The 20,306-nt window shown below is 38.4% G+C and overlaps 1 protein-coding gene across 1 annotated transcript in view; it reads right to left on the reverse strand.

Annotated features, from left to right (window-relative positions):
• The window catches only part of PARD3B (par-3 family cell polarity regulator beta), a 427,889-nt gene that overhangs the window by 379,863 nt on the left and 27,720 nt on the right, over window positions 1-20,306 (reverse strand). Inside the window, exon 2 of the mRNA XM_087732270.1 lies at window positions 18,580-18,681. Within this exon, the coding sequence (XP_087588396.1) occupies window positions 18,580-18,681 (102 nt within the window). The remainder of the gene's footprint in view (window positions 1-18,579; window positions 18,682-20,306) is intronic.

The raw sequence follows: 20,306 nt of genomic DNA on the forward strand, positions 1-20,306 counted from the left end.
TTGTGTTAGACTTTAATAAAGAAATTGTCTTGTCTGCAATATGTTCATCCAACCAACTGTCCTGTATCTATTTTTCCTGGCAAGACAACAGCTGGAAACAAGGGAATTAACATAAAAAAAAATGAACAGGAATAAGGAATGTGGTTTGCATCTTAAGAAATGGGAGCAGTTCTCTGGAAAGCATGATTCAAAGGGATTTAGACCAGTCAAAGAGACTACAGCTTTGCCATGCTAGTAGTTCATAGCATAAGGACCATCTAATCTTTTAGCATAAAAGAGCAGAAAGTAGGTCTATGATGCAATTAATATCCTTTATAGTGTTCATAAAATAAATACAAGTATAACACATACAGTTCTGTATGTCGTATCAAAATGGGTAGGGGTAAGTCTGCATGCAAATGCATGCACACACAGAATGAAGAGAGAAACAGAAAACAGTTGCAGGCCAGAGAGGAGGGAAGCTTTCCAGTGAGTGGTCGGAGGAGTTTAGCCCATTCAGCTTCTCCAAAGGTTCAGAGCTGATGACATTCACAAACATACTTTCTCAGAACAAAGATTTAGACAATGCTTGCTTCACAAGTGAGAATCAATGCTGAAGGGTAACGCTGGACACATTCAAACTGAAAGCCAAGAAACTAGCTTTGAAAAGTGAGAGTAACCTGTCCTTTGCCCAGCCTAACACATCCTCTTCCAAACCATGAAGTGGGAACTGGCTGGTACTTGCATACTTAAAATACTGAATGTTGGGGAGGGGCAGAAGATTGGAAAGCAAGTTCTCAGGGTTGTAAGTTTATGATGCAGAGACAGAACACACCAAAATCATTCAAAATCTGCAAAGCCATTGTTCCCTAGGCCAGCTAAGTAAGTGCTACTACTACTTACATAATGCAGCAGTGGTTTGGGGTTTTTGGTTGGGTTTTTTTTTGTTGTTGTTGTTGTGTTTGTTTTTTTTTTTCTCCTCCAGTAAGAGAGCTCTAAAGCCACAGATGTTACAACGAAGCCAACAAGAGGCAGCTTCAGAACAACTGCACAAGGGCATGGCATCCACCACCGGGCCCTAGGAGCCAGTGAGCTGAAGTGGCTCACTGAAGTGACAGCATAAGGGACAGGTTAAGGCCCCACAGTTAACAGAGGGATCATCATCTCAGCTCCTGCTTCAAAACTGTGGAAGGCAAGACTAGCCAGGGCCACAGGAAGGCACATTGGGAATTAGTAACTTAGTGGCAGGACAGGACATTGTGGAAGCCAGCTGTATATTATCAGTCCATAAGCTGGTTTTTTTCTTTCTAGGTATAGACAACAAAGAAGCTTGCCTGGGTTTTTTCGTTGGGATTTTTTTGTTTGTTTGTGTTGGTTTTGTTTTGAGGTTTGTTTTTTTTTTTTTTTTTAACAGGGTCAGGGGATTGCTTACTGCTTTTCCTCCACCTTAAATACATCTTGTTATCTATTACCTCAAACAGGTTTTTGCTAAATTCTGGACATTTCAGAGGAGCTATTGGCAGTGAAAAGCATCAAATACATCCTACTCCATTACACTGCAGTTTTCCTAAATTTGATCTGATATTGTCTGCACTTATGTCAATCACTTTTCAAACACTGAGTCATCCCACATGAGAAAAACTTTAGATTCCTCTCTTTAACCCAAGTAGAGCTAAGAGACACAGGAAAGATCTACTTTCATCCCTAAATGGTAGGGATATTCCACTCACTATCCTCTCCACACAAGGCAAAGTTCTGTATCTTGTTACTGATTTCCCATAGAAAGTACAGTAAATCTTTCCCATATCTGCCAGAATGAGCACTATTTAGCCTTGCTTGTAAGTGGCCCCCATTAGAACCACAGGTCTAATTCTGATCAAGACCCCAGGGTTCACCATACTAGGCTGCCAGGTCACGCTGTAGTATATTAGCATTACTCCTTCCTTAAACAGCAAAGCATCAATTCCCAGTTACATGTTAAATCTAGTCTTTCAGAACAGGCTTAAGCATATGAAGATGATCATTCCAGATCTAAAGGTTTTTTCTTAAGATTTTAAATTTACACTTTCTATCAAGTGGAAGTACTTCTAGTAGTCTATATAGAAGTATATATATAGTGTGTGTATATATATATATATATATATAGTAGTCTATATAGAAGTAGTCTATATATACTCTAGACTATCCACTGGCTGGGTAGCAAGTGCAAGTCACAGCACTGCCAACTATTAAGGCTGCCTGAAACCTCTTAGCTTAAAAAAAAAACAGAACACCATGAAGAACACCTGCATATTTCTTTGACAGGTTTCAACTGCTTGGTACAAGGGTTTGGGTTTTTGTGGTACTTTTAAAATATCTAAGTGCACCTCCAGCTGATTTTTTTTGGTAGAGTTTTAAACAAACCAGTTCAACTGATTCAGAAGATCTTACCTAAGCAATTCAGATAAAAAGATAAATTAAAAAGAAGGAATGGGCGCTAGGTCAGATGGAAAGGGTAACATGCAATCCTGACAATTAGGGACACCAAGCAAGAACACATAACAATCACAGAGGGCTAAAAGATGCTTTTGTTTTTCTTGGAAGATGAACAGTCTTTTTATTTTCAAATGTCTGCACTTTCAGAACAATATATTAGAAATAAACAGTTCATCACCATTAACAGATAGTTTGATTTACTCTGTATCAGATACAGTCAATAACGTGTCTTCCATTAACTGGATAAAACCATTTTCCACTACTGGAAATTGTACTGCAGAATACATTCACCAGGTGACTATGATAGTGTTTATAATGTGTTGGCAGTACAATTCTGGGTTGGTTTTTTTTGTTTGTTTGTTTCTTAAAAGTAAAGAACATACTGGGGGAAAAGCCAAGTACTGGAAGTCCCAATAACACCCACTGTTTACAATGCAATCAAATGTTAACACAAGATAAAGATACTTCAAATGTTGTTTGTTATTTTTCCTCAATTCTACCTTATACGATTTGAAGATATTTAAAGTATGTTTATATTCTCAGCTATCTTCCACAGAGTGGCTAGTGTTACTAATTAAACAGCCAACAGAAAAAGAAATAGCTGAAAGCATTTATTCATGTGCTTTACACATTTGGGACAATTTCAAAAAGGGACTGAATTACTGCTTTTACTAATTTTTTACTTTTAAAGTAGTAAATAAGCCAGAAAAAACACTTCTCACTTGAATTTCCAGAAGAGTTTCACAGCATATGTTCCTATCTGCATTAATACAGGGATACAGGAGTACATCTAGGACTTAATTATGTGCCATGCTTTGGCTACCAGGAAGCTGGACATAGTCATCCTCACTTCTCCTCTTCTGCTATGAGGCTACCAGCCAGGTACGTCTGCTACAACTTTTGTGCACGTTACCTTTCAAGCCCTGTTCCACTACCAGAATATCATTAATTAAAGCAGACAAGCAAGCAACCCACAAACACCTTATAGCTAATGTTTATAATGATCTAGATCATTCTGAACCTTTTGACATACCTCTCCCAGCATCTACTGACAGGTATGTAGAATTTTGTTTTTTGAAACGGCCATTGATCAATTAAGTATCACAGTACAAGGATATTCTTTTCAGTCAGCCTACAATCTCTATTTCCAGCTCTTGTACTACTTTTAAAACCTCCAAACTGTAGAATTATTCATATCCTGATTAGTTTTAATGAAGAAAAGCTGGTGTTCCAAATGCTGCAATTATCAAGTTTTCCTCTCCTGTATGTGGCCAATCATTAAGTTTTCTAAACTCTGAAGCGGCATGGCTAATCAGCATAGTTACAAAACCCTTTATGCTGCACCATAATCCTTTTCCACACTTTTTGGGGTTTTTTTGTCCAAGGAGGTGAAAACCAACTCTTCTGTATTTTTGACTTCATGAAAAAGAGGTTGTTGGTTGCCAGTCTCCATTTAGATGAAGCAGTGTATAAATTAAAAAAAAAAAGCCCACACACCTATCCCAAAACCTAATCCTAAAACCTCATTTAAGAGCGGCACCTGTGCAGCAGGAGGAAAGGAGCTGCCCAACAGGCACTGTCTCTAGGGGAGCAGAGAGGACTCCAACATTCGCAAGCTGGGTACAAGAGTAACCTCCCAGAGTAGGAAGGGGCATGAAGTGGTATAGGACAGTTCTTAGAAATCTTAATTGAACACGTAATAGGTATTTATTCACATATTCCCTGCCAGCAACAAACAAATGGAATTTCTTTGAACAGAGGACAGTGATAAAAATTAAACCGCGAAATGGCAGCAAAATCTCTGAAATTTGTGAGCTGCTACAGCAAAGAGGGCCCAGTTCAACAAAGCAGTGCAGTGAAAGGAGTGAAAGATGGTCCTAATTTCCCAAGAACATTTTTTGTCCCATTCTGGTGTATTATGGCCTAGTGAACACAATTTGAAACTAATGTTCTTCCTGTAGGTTGCAAGCAAAGAACAGGAGCCTCAACTCCTTATATACCACAACAGCATGACCACTTCATGAACACTAGCAGCACCATCTTCCCCCTACCCAGAACGACTGCTGCTTCTCACGTCTTTTGGCAGGCACAGAACCCACAAAAGGAATTACTTTGGGAAACTGTTCTGGGTAAAAACAACAAAGTTTTGTGTTTGTGTCAGACTAGTTTAAACATTCCTGTAGAGTTCAAAGGGCAAGAGCAGCAGGACTGGGCAGAGACAGACAACGCTACCTCTTTTGAAAGCAAATGCACACTTAGGCTGGCTCAAGGCTGCCAGGGAACCACAGCCAAAGCAGAACTAAGCCTAAGTAACATTCATTGTCTTTTAGTGGCCCTACTGGAAGCAGAGCCTTCATAGACTGAAGAAAAAGCCCAGGCAACTTACCAGGCTGTATAAGCACAGCTGTACACAACTGCTGCCATCTCTTTCACATGGGAAGACCAGGACAGCATTCTAAAATGGTTATAGGGAAATGGGAACGTGAATCACTCATGTAAGACAGTGAAGAGACCATACACAGTTACAAGTCAAATTGCTGTATCTCAAGCCAGCTTCGTGAGGGCTGGAAGGAGCAGGAAAGCTTTCTGAAGAAGGGATTCTGAACACAAAAATTCCATATCTTTGTAGGCTTTCCTCTTCACAAAAGCAAAAAAATACCTTTTAGAGGGGAAAAAAGAAAAAACCTTTGCTGAAGTGCACTTCATATGACTTCTGAGATTAATTGCTACTGTCTCCAAACAAATTTACTTTTCCACTTCGTGTTTATACATGAGACTCAATAGAATTCTAGCTATGAAGATGTTACTTGAATTGCTATTAAGTGAATGCTGCTACTATACAGAGTAATGCTGCTATACAGAATAACATAATAGAAGCTGTCATCTAAAAGGAGAAATTAAAATTCTTTACCCCTTTATTCACCAGTTACTACAACCAGTTTGCGGGGAGGGGAGTTGGAAATAAGAGCTACAGTTCTATACAAGGATTACAAATAAAGCCAGTGGATAGTTTTAGCTTCATATATATCTGATAACTTCAAACTAAATACACGACAAATGGTGATTAAAGCTCCTCACATAATACATTTCATACCTACCTTCAGCAGTTTAGCTTCAATGTCACAATGGTACAGTAAAGTATCTTAAGACACCTGGTTCCTGTTGCTGTCTTGTTTGTTCATTTCACTATCATTATTCTATACCAAGCTATAGGAACTTCTTGATCATACAGGTTCTCTCCTTACAGCTTTGATTGCTATGGGGTAGATATTAGATATAAATGAAAGTTTGGGAAAACCTTCCTTAAAGGCTGAACATAAAACGATGTAAGAAGAAACATGCCATCTAAGAAAAACTTTCAGAAGTGTTAATATAAAATGCATTAGCACCATATGAAAGACTCCTCAGATTTGAAACATGTAAAACATTAAGATCAGGAAAATCTCAGTACTCTGAAATTCAGTTCTTTGATTTCTTATCAGTCAGTAACCTCTGTGTAGTCCCAGGAAGGCACGCAATCATAACTTGAAAGTGCCACTAATATGACCTGGGTCAAGCTAAACCTAGCAGTTTAAGCTTAGGACCTCAATCAACAGCAAATGAGGACATTTCTTCAGCAAAAGAAGAGCAAGTCTTCATCTTCTCTAATGGAGGTTCTTCCAAGAAAATGATTAGCAACTTGATTGCATTAACTTGATTGCACGATCTACCATAGTGTATTTTATTATCCTCTCGAGAATTACACCTTGAAGTTAAAAATGCACTGGGAAAAGTGTACTTTTTTAAAAAAACCCACACTAATTACTACAATTACTATAGCTTGCTAAATAATCATATAAGAGTAGAACTTGAGTTCATCAAAAAGTTAGCTCTTATTTTATTTGAAAAAGAAGACATGAATTCGTTTTGTTAAAAGGAGGACTAACAAAAAAACCCATAGATGTAAAACTAGCTACTTCTAATTAGTAGGAAATCACACACCACGTGAAAAAAAAATACAACTTTGCAAAAACAGTGGTATAAGGGCACGTACTATTTTTGTGCTGTTCTAGGAAGCCACATAATGCATATCTGCATACTTAACTGACTAGCTTTTCATGCATTTTTATCTTACATTTTGACTATTGCTTCTCTTCAACTCAATTTTCAACATGCAACAGAAAAAGCACCCACAAAGGAAGCCACCAACCAAGCTGAAGTGTACATATGTCAACTTCATCAATTTTAAAAAATTATTTTTTAGAATTACCCTTTGCCATATATTGTTTTCAACTGACATTCCTTGTCATTTCTCTACCATAAGATAAGTGTATTTTAAACATATGGGAAGTAAAGGCTATTTTTTATTCCCCAAGATTCAACTATAGTTACCAAGCATTTCTTTATCACGCATTTTTATCCTACAGTTTCTTCTGGCACAGGAAGCCAGGGTAAAATTGACAGAGGAGCCTTGAACTGAACAACCTAGAGGCAGCCTCCAAGCCCTAAATTTCTTCTTCCAGTTCTAGCATTCCCTCCCAAAGAAGGAGCAGTACAAGACCACCTGTCTGAAGCCTCCATTTCTCTGCTGCAGCTGCTCTCGGGCCACAGAGCCTGACCTAAGGTCACAGCAGAGAGCAGTGAAGTTTACGGTTGTACTTGTAGCGTGCAGCCTGGTCTTCCTCCACAAACTCAGACTTCTGGTACCCAGAAAGGTGTGTCCTCCCTGTGAACTCAGGCTGTCAACTACTGTACCAGCTGTTTCTGAGACCCGATACTTCCTTCTCCACTGCAGCCCCTGCCCTTGGCACAGGCAATGGCAAGCGTGCTCTAAAACCTTTGTTTAAAATCTCCTTTGCTCTTCACACCACTTTCAGGCTGGTCCAAAATGGTTCTAACAACAGATAAATTTCAGTGATCCTTCAGATTCAGGCATCCCACGTTGACTCTCCAATCTGAGTCATTTTCAGAATCTCTCTTATTTTCAGATAATGCAGTGAAATCGTGAACGCTGCAAACCCTTCAAACCTGAGGAAAATATCGTTAACTTTCCTTCTTTCAAAGAGCCACTTTCAGTTACATGAATAGACAGATCTTCCATTAGAAAAAGAGTTTGGGCATGAGCTAAACACCAACAGAAAAAATGAAGACATTCAGAGAGATGGATATACAATAAGAAGCATTATCCACTATTCAACAGCAAAAGTGAACTTGGTGTCTAGCATCCTTTTGTGGTTAGTAAGATTTGCCACACAAACCTGAAGATAGCCTTTATACACTTCAGGACACAAGTCCCCTCCAAAAGTTAGCATGTTTTTAAGAAGAGTTTTTCTTATTTCTGCCTCTCAAGCATCCGTAGTAGCTACTGTTGCAAAATGACCTATAAACAAGACGAGTCAATAATCAATTCCTGTGTCACTCATCTTCCCCTCCTTACTGTCAACTATCCTTCCTCAGCTTTGACTTCTGGATTACCTGGCTTATCGCCTAACAGGGAAGGCCTCTTTCAAAACAAGGATGCAAGTAAATGTCTGAATAGAGTTTGAGGTAAAAAAAAAAAAAAAAACTATCAGACTATTAGCACTTCACCAGCAAGAAAACAGTTCTAATAGCTTCCTCAGAATAAAAAAAAAAAAAAAAAAAAACACCAACAAAAAAACAAACCCAAAACACAAGCTAGACTACTTATTCCTGGATGTCATTTCTTATAACATTTTCCTGAATGTACACTTTTTTTTTTAAAGGATTCTTTTAAACTTCATTCTTGTTTGACTAATTAGCTGAATTTTAACTGCATAGAAGCAGCATTGTGTCTTGACCCCCAAATGTGTAATTGTGAATATAAGATTTTTTTTTTTTTTTTTAAGTTAAGCTGTTGAATTGTTGTTTCGTCTGTCTTTGAAGAAAGGGAACAAAACTAAAAGCACTCAAGACTTGAGTCTTCCAACTACTCTAACTTAATTTTGATATTAATGCCATCTTTGCAGAATGATAACAGAATGAACAACAGGAAAGCATTAATACTGAAGAGAATCATAGAATCATTTAGGTTGGAGAAGACCTTTAAGACTGTTGAGTCCAACTGTAAATGTAACACTACCAAGTCCACCATTAAACCATGTCTCTAAGCGCCACGTCTACACTTCTTCTAAATACCTCTGGGGATGGGGACTCAACCGCTTCCCTGGGCAGCCTGGTCCAACGCTTGATAACCTCTTTGGTGAAGAAATTTTTCCTAATATCCAATCTAAACCTCCCCTTGCGCAACTTGAGGCCGTTTCCTCTTGTCCTATCGCTTGTTACTAGGGAGAAGAGACCAACCCCCACCTGGCTACAACCTCCTTTCAGGGAGTTGTAGAGAGCAATAAGGTCTCCCCTCAGCCTCCTCTTCTCCAGGCTAAACAACTCCAGCTCCCTCAGCCGCTCCTCACAAGACCTGTAAGCATGTTATAAACACAGTCAGCCTTCTGGTTCTTTGCAGAAGATAATTCTAAACTCCAAAAAAGATGAAGGCGTGTTCTGTTATTCATACACATCTCAAAAGATATTTACTGTATGACAGGTATATCAAAGGACAGTGCCGTCTCTGTCCCTACAGCTTTTCACACACATCAGCCCATCCACCACACAAAGCAGGCACTAACTCACACTTACTTGGCACTTTCAATAGAAGTCTACTATACTTCGTCTCTAAAATTGCCTCCTCAGCTGAAGTATGGAGCCAGTGCCCTTTCCAACCCTTTGAAGTCAAACTGAGGCAGGCTTTCTGTTAGGCTCAATACTGCACGTACCAGGAAGACGGCACATAACTGGGTTATGTGTGCATTTTTAACGGCAATTTATATGGTATTTTCCTCAAACATGTCAACTGTGCCTTAAATAAAATAAGGGTTGATGTCTCAAACCTGCACACAAGAATTAGGTTGGTTATGTTTTGTTTTTTAAACTTTTAGGAGGGATTTGCTTTCACAATAGCAATAGTATTAGGCCATCTCACTAGTAAACCATTACTATAACCCCATTACAACAGGACAGTTCCAAAACACAAATCCCAAATTGTTTGCAACTGCTGAAACGTAAGTGAAATTTCTATCAGTATTTCAAAACTTTAAACAAGCTTCAACTTTCTGGAGGGAAAAGCCACAGGAATTAGAAGAACAGAACATTACACAGGAGTTGTGTACCAATCAAAAGGAAACACCGAAACAGTTTCCCAAAGCAGTACCAGGACCAACTCCAGTTCCTTGGGCCAGAACACAGTCAATTCTGAAAAGGAATGAAATATCAACACAAAACTTCACCTCCTTCACCACTGTCTTACACAATAAGGTATACCACAGTAGGCATTTATAATTCCTTGTACAGAAATAGTCTTTGGAGCCCTGACTTGAAAAGAGGACAAAAAGCCCCCTCTTCAATCCATTTGCAATCTAAGTAGGACAAGGGAAATAATAATCCAAGACATACTATAAACCACTACATGGAAGTATTTAAGAGCTCAGCTTACTTTATAGCAAGACAACCCACCAAATTATCGTTCCACAACAAGGTTACATTATTTTCACAATGCATATCACTCCCTTGGTAAACATTAACATGTGTGTGCTTATAAGCACTTAAGCATCAACACATGTATAGAGAATTCCAAGTACGTTACATCAAGGAAAATCATTAAGAAGGAATAAGCATCTTCCACCAGGTTATGCTTACACAAAGAGATATTAAGCTCCTTTTCATCAGGACATTTGAATGTCCATTCAACCCACCACTTGTGACCAGATGCACTTAGAATGACCTCCCTCCCTCCTTCCCTCTCATTGTTTAAGGAACAGCAACTCAAACAGCTTCAGTTGTCAGACCACCAATTAGCTACACTACTTAGTGCCCAGATGACAAAACACATTTTCAGGTCGAGAGAAAGTGTTATGGTTGTACAGCTGAATACTCTCCAAAACACAGGTGACCCAGGTCCCAAACCTTCTGCCTGCTGTGTTTTTAATACTCTTTTTATTGAAAATGCCAAAATACAAATCAGATAATAGAGGGATCAATAGAAAATCAAATTAGAAAAGCACAAGTTTCAGATTTGCATGTATCTTACATAAAAAGGATTTTAACTCCAAAATCCCCCTCTTAGCATTTAAATAGGCAATCTTATTCCAAAACTATCAGGAATCTTATTAGTGTCACCGATCCACTGTCACAGTTAATTCATTTTTTTTTAATCTGAGAAAAGTAACGGAATACATATCACAAACAGAAAAAACTCTGGTGGTTACAGATGTTCAGAATGTTCAAACACAAACATTACACTGGAAAAACTAAAAGTTTGGAGTCCATCTGGTAAGAACCTTTATAACCACATTTTTACTTTTAAAGTAGGTAGAGCTGAAATAAGTAACCATTGTAATATGTTCCACGACAATATCTATTTTAAGAAAAATTACATTATACAGCACTAAATATGTAAAAGCTTACCATTTTTTTCTAGGATAAATAGGAGGTTAATTTATGCATACAGGCACTATGTTATGGCTCTAAATCTATAAAACTGAATTTTCTTTAATAAGCTAAGCAACATTTGACCAGGTGTCTGTTCTTAAAGCTATGAACTTATCTTGAAGCATACTGCTAGACCTCAAGTTTATTACAAGAATGTTTCCAGTAACCAAAAGCACGTGATAGTGTAATTGCACACCCCGGAATGTAATACCACACTTAAAAAATGGTTATTTTAATGATTACGCTAATGAGTTCTGAACTTCCAACCTATGTGCATACAGTTTCATAATTACACAGCTTGAAATCCTCATCAGCAAATCCAAATGCTCATGAAATCCAAATCATTTTATAATCTTGAATAATGCATGGCACCTCTGCAGCAAGAAATTAAAACAAATTTCATAAAAATGCAAAGCTTCATAATCTGTATTCTAAAAGAAACTGCATTACTGAAATAAAGTGTTGCTTAGTAAGTACTAATGATGGTGATTTTTTTTCCCCCTTCCCTCTGGTACTCACAGTTCAGATCCCACTTCAAAAATAAACAGACTAACTCCTATCAAAATATCCTTTCATATATATATATATGAATATATATATATATATATATATGGTGGCTCACAGCATACCCTACTACGCAAGAGTGAAATCAGACATCTGTTTCCTAAACAAGCATTGCCTCAAAATGGCATAAAACCTTTTCTTCCTGAAAAGTGTGAAAACATATTTTTTTAAAAATAGGCTGCAGCTTGACTGGCTTGCATACTATTTCATCAATAGCTAAAACAAAACTCCATCTTAGTTCATCAAAGGGCCAGCAAATCAAGGTCTACTGTTTTTCCATAAGAATGCCCCTCCCACGCCCAATGACTTTGTTTGTTTGTTTTTAAACTACAGGTAAAGCCTAGATAAATTCAACAGAGGTTTTTAGCAAGCATTAGCACTATCTTTCTGAACAAGTTCAAAAGCCTGTGACTCAAGATGATGGGAAAAGCCACCACAGTCAGTGCAAAAGGACAGATACTCCATTTTGATCTGGGACTTTCCTGTGTCTCTCATCTCTTCTTCATATTTTAAGGTGCTGAAAAGGATAACGGTAATTTTTAAAATATGCCATTTCTAATACTTCCCTTCCTTGTAGATGCATGATGCGGAGCTAATTATCAGATACCTAAAGAATACTTACACTGGGACTCCCTGGATAAAACAGAAATTACAGGGAGGTTTTATTCACATCAGTGTTTTGTCTTTACATCTTCATCACCCAGAAATAGCTAAGAATATTTAGGTAAACAAATACTGTCAGCAGTAACAATTTCCATACCCCAATAACTTTGATTATGGGAAATTACAACTGAAATGTATTACAAATTTTTTACACAAGGAAGAAACAGAATAGTCTGAATCTAACAGATAAGAACACTGTATGATGCCTTTGGAAGTTGTAATCATGTTATTCAGAATAAAAGTTAAATCATTTTAATTTTTACCAATCTAGGGTTTGAAAGAAGAATGAACTATTAGTTATCCTTTTTGTTAATCAAATTTTAAGATTTCCGCTCATCTGTACGATCTTATTACTGAAACCACAATATATGAATGCAGAAGCAGTAAGGAAGAGTCACAAATATCTACACCTATTCTGGCAGAGATATTAACCGCAACCTGAAAATTATACTAAAAAAAAAAAAAAAAAAAACCAAACCAAACCAAACAAGCAAACAAAAAAAACCCCACAAACATTAAAACCAAATCAAAGAACAACAGCCCTTACATACCAGGTTTGACAAATTTCTGCAACTTCTTTTTTCCCCAACTTGAACATAACAGGCTTTTGATCTACTAATCCCTATTTTACCTCATTAGCACCAAGGAACTAAACATAAGAATTGGCTGCCTCTGTACAACAGTTCTCTCAAACAAGGCATTCAAACCTACGGAAGTGTAACCAAGACTCTGCCAGAAGCACTAAGTATCAAAAGTTTGAAGCGTGTATTTGCTGCAACCAGTTTAACAGTCAGTAAAAGCCCACACATTAAAACAATAACTTGGCCACAGTATTAATCAACTAAATGTCATAAAACATTGAGTGTCAAAACCCTAGTCCAGAGCAAGATTCACCACATTATAGAGAAAAAAAGCTTTTTTTTTTTGTGCAGATTTTATGAAAGACACAGAGCATCCAAGTTACAATACACCAATTTGAACTATATCTTGTGTCCATTCCACACTTAAAATGTCACCTCCACATTATATGAAACTAACATTATTGAAATGTTTTCTGTGCTACCAGACATCTCTCTTACCTGCTTATTCTTTATATCAAAGGGAATTTTTTTTTTTTTTAAACTTCTCCAGGGGAAAGCTGACTAATATGCAACAACTTGTAGAGCAGCCTACATAAAAAACCACTGCAGCATATACTCGAATAGGTAAAAATTCTCAGCTGTAACTAAGTCTTACATATCTTGCTTTGTTTTTCCTAAACAAGTGTAATATACTGTTGTACAACAAACTGAAGAATAAAAAACTCCATTCTGCATTCCAGTTATCAGAAAGTTACAAAACCCTAGAGAAAATACTAGAAAGCTCAATTACACAGAAGTCTAGAGTTTGAACCACATTTCTCTAACTTAAGTATGCATTACTTGCAGGGATCATATATTTGAGAAATCAAACCATACGACAAAAAGATCTGTAAAGCGTGACATTTTCAGGCTCTGCTGACCCATTGGAAGGTAATTTAAACAAGCCAGCATCAAGGCCTCTGCCACCGATTTGCAGGGGAAGCTTTTAAAGCAGCAACGCTGCAACTCCCCATTAAGAGAAATTCCCTCAGAACTCCACAGCCCTTTATTGATTTTTTTAAACTATTGAGATACTCCTGCCCACTTGCCTTGTCATTGTCATTTTGACTTCATTTTACTGTTTTTCAACCTGCTTGTAGAAACCATTTTCCTTATCACCTCATACTCTTCAGCCACACCTTCTCTACTTACCTAAAGGTTACTTTAGTTCTGATTCCCTTCTCCATTTCATGAGGATTTCAATGGTTGGAGGGAACAGAAACTGTTCAAAGATGGAATTACTTCAATATAACTTAATTTAAATACACATTGAACATTAGAGCGTGTCATCACTTTCACAGCCAGAATGACAACCCTGAAGGTCTACAGAGTCAAACTCAGGTCAGAAAATAACTGTTGTATAAGTGCTATACCCAGCCAGCCAGCGCTCCCAGTGACTAAACCTGCCTGGAAACAATGGAAAAGTTCGAATCCACTGACAGAAAACATGCCTGTCAGGTACTAGGAAAGACATTTCCTTTGTATAATTACATCAATCTTGAAGTTTATATCCACTTCTGAATCCAAATGGTTTTGTCATTTTGCTGAAACAACTTCTTCAAACCAGCCTCACACTCACAATACCATCACTGAAACTAAAGCTACCTGCAAAGACCTCTGTCTGAAGTAAGGTTTAAGAGAGTTACTGAGCATCCTCTACAAAAACAACTTCAGCCAGATCTTCAGCTTCTGATCAGGAACATGCATGGGCCCAATAGCCATTCTGAACAGCCAGCAGATGATTTCTCTAGCATTTGGAGACCTTCCAGGAGACATGTTTTCTCAATATTGCATTTTTTCTCCTTCCATTGCTAAAAAAAAAAAAACACCACACAAAAAACCCACCATATACTTAAAGCAGTGAAACTGCTAAGGCTCAAGCCTCTGGAGAGGTTAAACCCACACCAACTTCTAGGATGACCAAGCCTAGATCTTTTGCCAGCAGCACTGATCAGGAAATGGTATCTTTACATAAATGTTCATCAGTTTTGTTGGCCAAATTGTAGATATTGCAATACTGTCCTTGCAAGCATAGTCCTACCAAAAAAAAAAACCACAAAAAACCAGCAATGTGACAGCAGATCATCATCCCCCTTTCAGAAGGGCTCTGCTGATAAAAGCATACCAGTAAGCATGTTTACTTGTATTTAATCCTGTCAAAATATGAACATATATGTTAGACAGAAACTGTATTTTCCCTGTAGCCTTTTATATATATGCAGAGAGCAGAACTGTTCTGATCTAGGAAGTTATTAACATTTAAACTTTCCCTATAAGCTAAGCAAGTTTTCACTTATTAACACAGGGCTTCATTACATCTTTTTAGTCTCCCCAGGTGTTTGTGAGTATTCAAAAACATGACTCCATATAAAAATGAGAGGGAAACCTAGATGGGTACATTAAGTTTATGCATTTAAGACATGTGCCAAGTGCAGGCTCAATGTACACAATGATATGAAGGGAAATGTTTTGTACTCATCTTGTGCACAGCATAGAAATTTTCTTAGGGCATTTTCCTCCTCAAGGAAAAAAGTAATTTCAGGTGATAGAGATTTGTTAAGGACAGCGTACAAAGAAGACTCCATTTATAGCTTCAATACATTACAAGCAGACAATTTAAATAGCAGGTTTTTCTACAAATGTCAAAAATTGAGCTTTTTAATTAATTAGATCCATCATTCAGAGTAATCAGGATGTGAACCACTTGCTAGATAACTCAGTGAAAACAAACTATCTTAAAACTATTCAACACTAGCTTTGACATCCAGTTCAGGTCACATATTATTGCTGAGGCAGTGGCAGCAAGAGGGGCTCTCGCCATAAAGAATTTCCAAAGCATTTTCACATGACACGTTACCAAGCACACATAATACTAATTTAGACCAGCTTTATATGCAAATAAACAAGCCACCCTCTCCAACATGCATAACTGTGCAGTTGACAGCAATTAATGTCATCCACTGTACTGCCCATTTGCTGAATTTTGATTAATTTTGAGTTCAAGAAGAAACCATGAAGTTAACATAAGCCGAGCTCAAAAACATTGCTACTCCCAATAATGTGCATTATGCATCCCAGTGCCATCATTTTACAATGTTGGAAACTGACCATTTATTCCATCTTTTTGTTCCCTCTCAATCATTTATTGACCCAGGGCAGCACTTGCTGCTTACTTCAGGAGTAGTTGTGCCTCCTTAACAGTCTATTGTTAAGGACGTCAAAAGCTTTTGAAATGCCAAATAAATTATATCTGATAGCTCTCGCTGATTCACTGTTTTGTTGCCACAGTGAAAGAATTTCAATAGATTAGCAAGCACATTTTCCTTTGAAGAAACTGTGCTAATTTACTGCTATCAAAGTACAATCTAGAGCAGATTAGCCCTTAAAAAAAGCAGTAGCTAGCTTCTTCTGCCACTAAAGAAGAGCTTGATGGTCAGCAGTACCAAACACACCTTTGGCTAAAGGCACTGAGGTTAAGTGCAACACTTATTTTTATACAGAGTGACTGATTTCATGGGCGACTGCATTACTGGCTTGGATGCATAAGAAAGGACGACAAGGAGAAGGGAGCAACAAAGCTGTGGCCTATTCATTTATCACACATACAGATAATCATAACCAAAGAGAATCAGTGCACAGATAAAAGTACCAAAAATTCTTCCATCCGTTTAGGACTTTAAACACCAAATCAGATACCAGGTCAACTACATCTAAATACCTCCTCACCTTTTTGCAAAGCTTAAAGATCCCCTAGCCAATACTCTCAGTGTGGAATAGCACTGGTGAAGGCTCAAAGGCTAACAGGCCACAAAAAAACCTATTAAAAATATTTGTAAGCCTTTTATAGGGCTGGTTCTTCGGTATCAGATCATACCAAACCTTATAAGTAGGTAGTATGGATAGCTCCTTACACAGGCTATGGCCCAATTCCACTGTCAAATGAAAGAAATCTTCGACCTCTCAACCAGCAGTCCCCTTACATGATTGCATGATTCTCCCCTAGTTTAATCAAAAAACCCTAATTTGTCACTGCAGCTGCTGCTGATCAGTAAGTCTTACTTATGCCTGTTTCACCAAGGCCTTCTGAAGAAGAGAAGATGGCAGTGACACATCACATGTAATTGAGACATCACAGGAAGAGAAATCGAGGAGTTTGTTGTATTCCTAAACCACCCCAGACCACTTCAGTGAGTAAGATCCTGGTTTTCCAGTGTTTTTTCCTCAAGGTAGCCTCAGAATTACAGAGTCCCACTTAGCACTGTTACAACTAATGGTGCTTAAACCTACAGCTGTGTGTGAACCAGAAACTTCATCAGCAACACATACTCAACCAGTGACACCCATCAATAAAGTACAGCAAAGGCTCTGACAACAAGTTAAAAACTGGACGGTAATCAAATATTCTGCAAACTACTGCTCGTATTTGCATAAGTGTTCCCGTATCAGTACTTCAAATAGAGGAGATCCTGGGTGGACATGTTAATTTTTAATAACTGATGAGACCAGTAACACATTTCCCTTTGATGTGATATCTCATTTTATGACATCTTATGCTTATGGTCTTATCCTTTATATTCAGCTGTGTCAATCCTCAGAACCCAGTCTCTAGTCTCCAAACACTACTGGAAAAAAGTCTTAGTGTGTTTTAAGTACACCTTCAATAAATATGGACAAGCAAGACATACAAGTTTGATAAAAAGAACATACACCAAACAGAGCTCCATTGTTTTTAAGAATTCCCACACAAACCACCATGAAATGACAGTGAAGTACACCTCTAGACAATTTTCTGAGGTACTGAAAAACAGCATCACATTAACCATAAGCAAAATGTTTCATTTTGCATTAAGTCATTGAAGAATCAACAGCACATAAAACTAGCATTTCTGTTTGCAATATACAGAATTATTTTTGAAGTCACCAAGCATATGGCACTGTAAACACACAAAGCTATTTGTCTGAAAGTACAGGCATGTTCCATATTTGGATCTTCAGTTTCAAGTCACTGGATATATTTTTTCCTCTGACTTTACAAAGAAAAAAAGAAAGAAAAAAACAGCAAAGTATTATAAATTATACCCCTCCTCCCCTATGCGGAAATAAGTCACCAATTAGTTTCCCAAAACTAAATTTTCCTGATAATTACAAAAAAAAAAAAAAAAAAAAAAAAATAAAAGGGGCTTCTTTGCAGCTACTACTTCTCTAGCCAGAAAGGACATCTATCTTATTTGAATCGAAAGTTAAGAGACTCATAGTTTTTAAAATTAATAACTGGCCTGCTTAGACTTTCAGTAGCAAATCACAGGAACTCCTCCTGAAACTCAACACAGTTGAGGCAGCTGTTCTTGTCACTGCAGGATTTATCTGTTTATTTTGTCACACATATTCAACCATGACATTTGAATGATTCTCAAAACTTAATTCTAAGCAAAGGAAGAGATTATAAAAGATATTTTAAGTGGCATAAAAAAAGTTGTCTTGCAAACTCACATTCCTTCACCACTCTATTTTCATACAGCAATAAAAAGGAACACATAGCTGTTTGAAAAGGTTAAGTCCTAAATCAACTGCTAGGCTCCTCTGATCATCTTCATTGGTTTGGTCATGCTTCCCCCCCCGCCTCCCTCCAGTTCTACTCCAGAAACAGAGAGCTATAGCACCTACGGGCAGATGTGTTTAATTCAAGAGTATTTAACACCCACTTCACCTGCCAGATGTCCAAGAAATGAGAAAGTAACATTAGTTATTTGAAAAGACACAGCAAAAAGCAAAAGTAGTATTTTCATCCAAGCTCTACCTTATCTTTGTCTTCTACAACATCTGCCAGCACATCATCTGGGTCCAGGATTCCTCCATCTGTATACTCCAGGTGGTGAATATTTACCCAGGAATTTGGATCCTGTAAGACAGACACAAGACTTCTTAACCTAACCTTGCATAGTTTTAGTGCTATCGGACAAAGCAGCATTGTATCCCATCTGCTTCCCACCCATTTCCCTCTTCAATCATAAGGCAGAAGCTTGGAGCCACTACCCGGAATTGAAACTGAGAGAGAGAATGAGAACTACAAACACACAACAAGAGACTACCTATAGAACACTATGCAAAAGATCTTTAAAATTTACATTTCCATTGCCTTATCATTCTTTACTTAAGTTAAATAATTAATAAATAATAAGTTAAATAATTAATAAAAAATAAGGAGAAATTAAACTTTTTTCATTTTACAATAGTTTATAGTTCGAATATCTGGGTTATTATCAGCACACACATGTAAATATATATAAGTATGGACAAATAAATGCTCTCAAATTCCAATGCAACGTTGTGTACCATATTAATGGAGACCACGTTAGTTTTCCAAAACTAATGCTTTCCTCATATATTATTAACAACTTCAATAACTGGGAGTTTAGCCATTGCTCCACTGACCCTGAAGCCAAGAGACTCAGAGCACACTGCTCAACAGCAAATTCTCCCTGACATGAAATACAAATCAGGGAGCAGACACACACTCTGTAACCACTGCCTCCAAACCATACCAGCTACCTGTGTACACACAACTTCCAAGGGGGGGGCAGGCTAAGTGGTAGTTACGTTTGAATTGCCTTAGTTAACATTTGAACATTTCTCCTATTAGCATGTATTGGGTTTGCGTAGCAAGGTTTTGGTAGGAGCGATATGATATATTTAAGGGGGGGGGGGGGGGGGGGGGCGGGGAATACATGCACAACTGCAGCCAAAGAGAGGAGCGAGGATATGTGAGGGGAACAACCCTGCAGACACCAAGGTCAGGGAAGAAGGAGGGGGAGGAGAGCATCAGAGCAGAGATCCCCCTGCAGCTCCTGGTGAAGACCATGGTGAGGCAGGCTGTCCCCCTGAAGCCCACGGAGGTTCACAGTGGAGCAGATATCCACCTGCAGCCTGTGGAGGACCCCACACCAGAGCAGGTGGATGCCCAAAGCACGCTGTGACCCCATGGGAAGCCCACGCTAGAGCAGGCTCCTGGCAGGACCTGTGGAACCATGGAGAAAGGAGCACACACTGGAGCGGTTTACCAGCAGGACTTGTGACCCCGCGGGGGACCCACACTGGAGCAGTCTGCTCCTGAAGGACTGCACCCCGTAGAAGGGACCCATGCTGGAGCAGCTCATGAAGAACTGCAGCCCGTGGGAAGGACTCACAATGGAGAAGTCCATGGAGGACTGTCTCCTGTGGGAGGGACCCTGCGCTGGAGCAGGGGAAGAGCGTGAGGAGTCCTCCCCCTGAGGAGGAAGGAGCAGCAGAAACAACGTGCAATGAACTGACCGCAACCCCCATTCCCCGTCCCCCTGCGCCGCTGGGAGAGCGGAGGAGGTAGAGAAATTGGGAGTGAAGTTGAGCCTGGGAAGAAGGGAGGGGTGGGGGGAAGGTGTTTTAAGATTTGGTTTTTATTTTCTCATTACCTTACTCTGATTTGATTGCTAATAAATTAAACTAATTTCCCCAAGTCAAGTCTGTTTTGCCCATGCCAGTAATTGGTGG

This window comes from Nipponia nippon, unplaced genomic scaffold, assembly GCF_047370975.1.
Source record: "Nipponia nippon isolate SJK-2023a ecotype South Korea unplaced genomic scaffold, ASM4737097v1 scaffold_5, whole genome shotgun sequence".
Taxonomy (NCBI): domain Eukaryota; kingdom Metazoa; phylum Chordata; class Aves; order Pelecaniformes; family Threskiornithidae; genus Nipponia; species Nipponia nippon.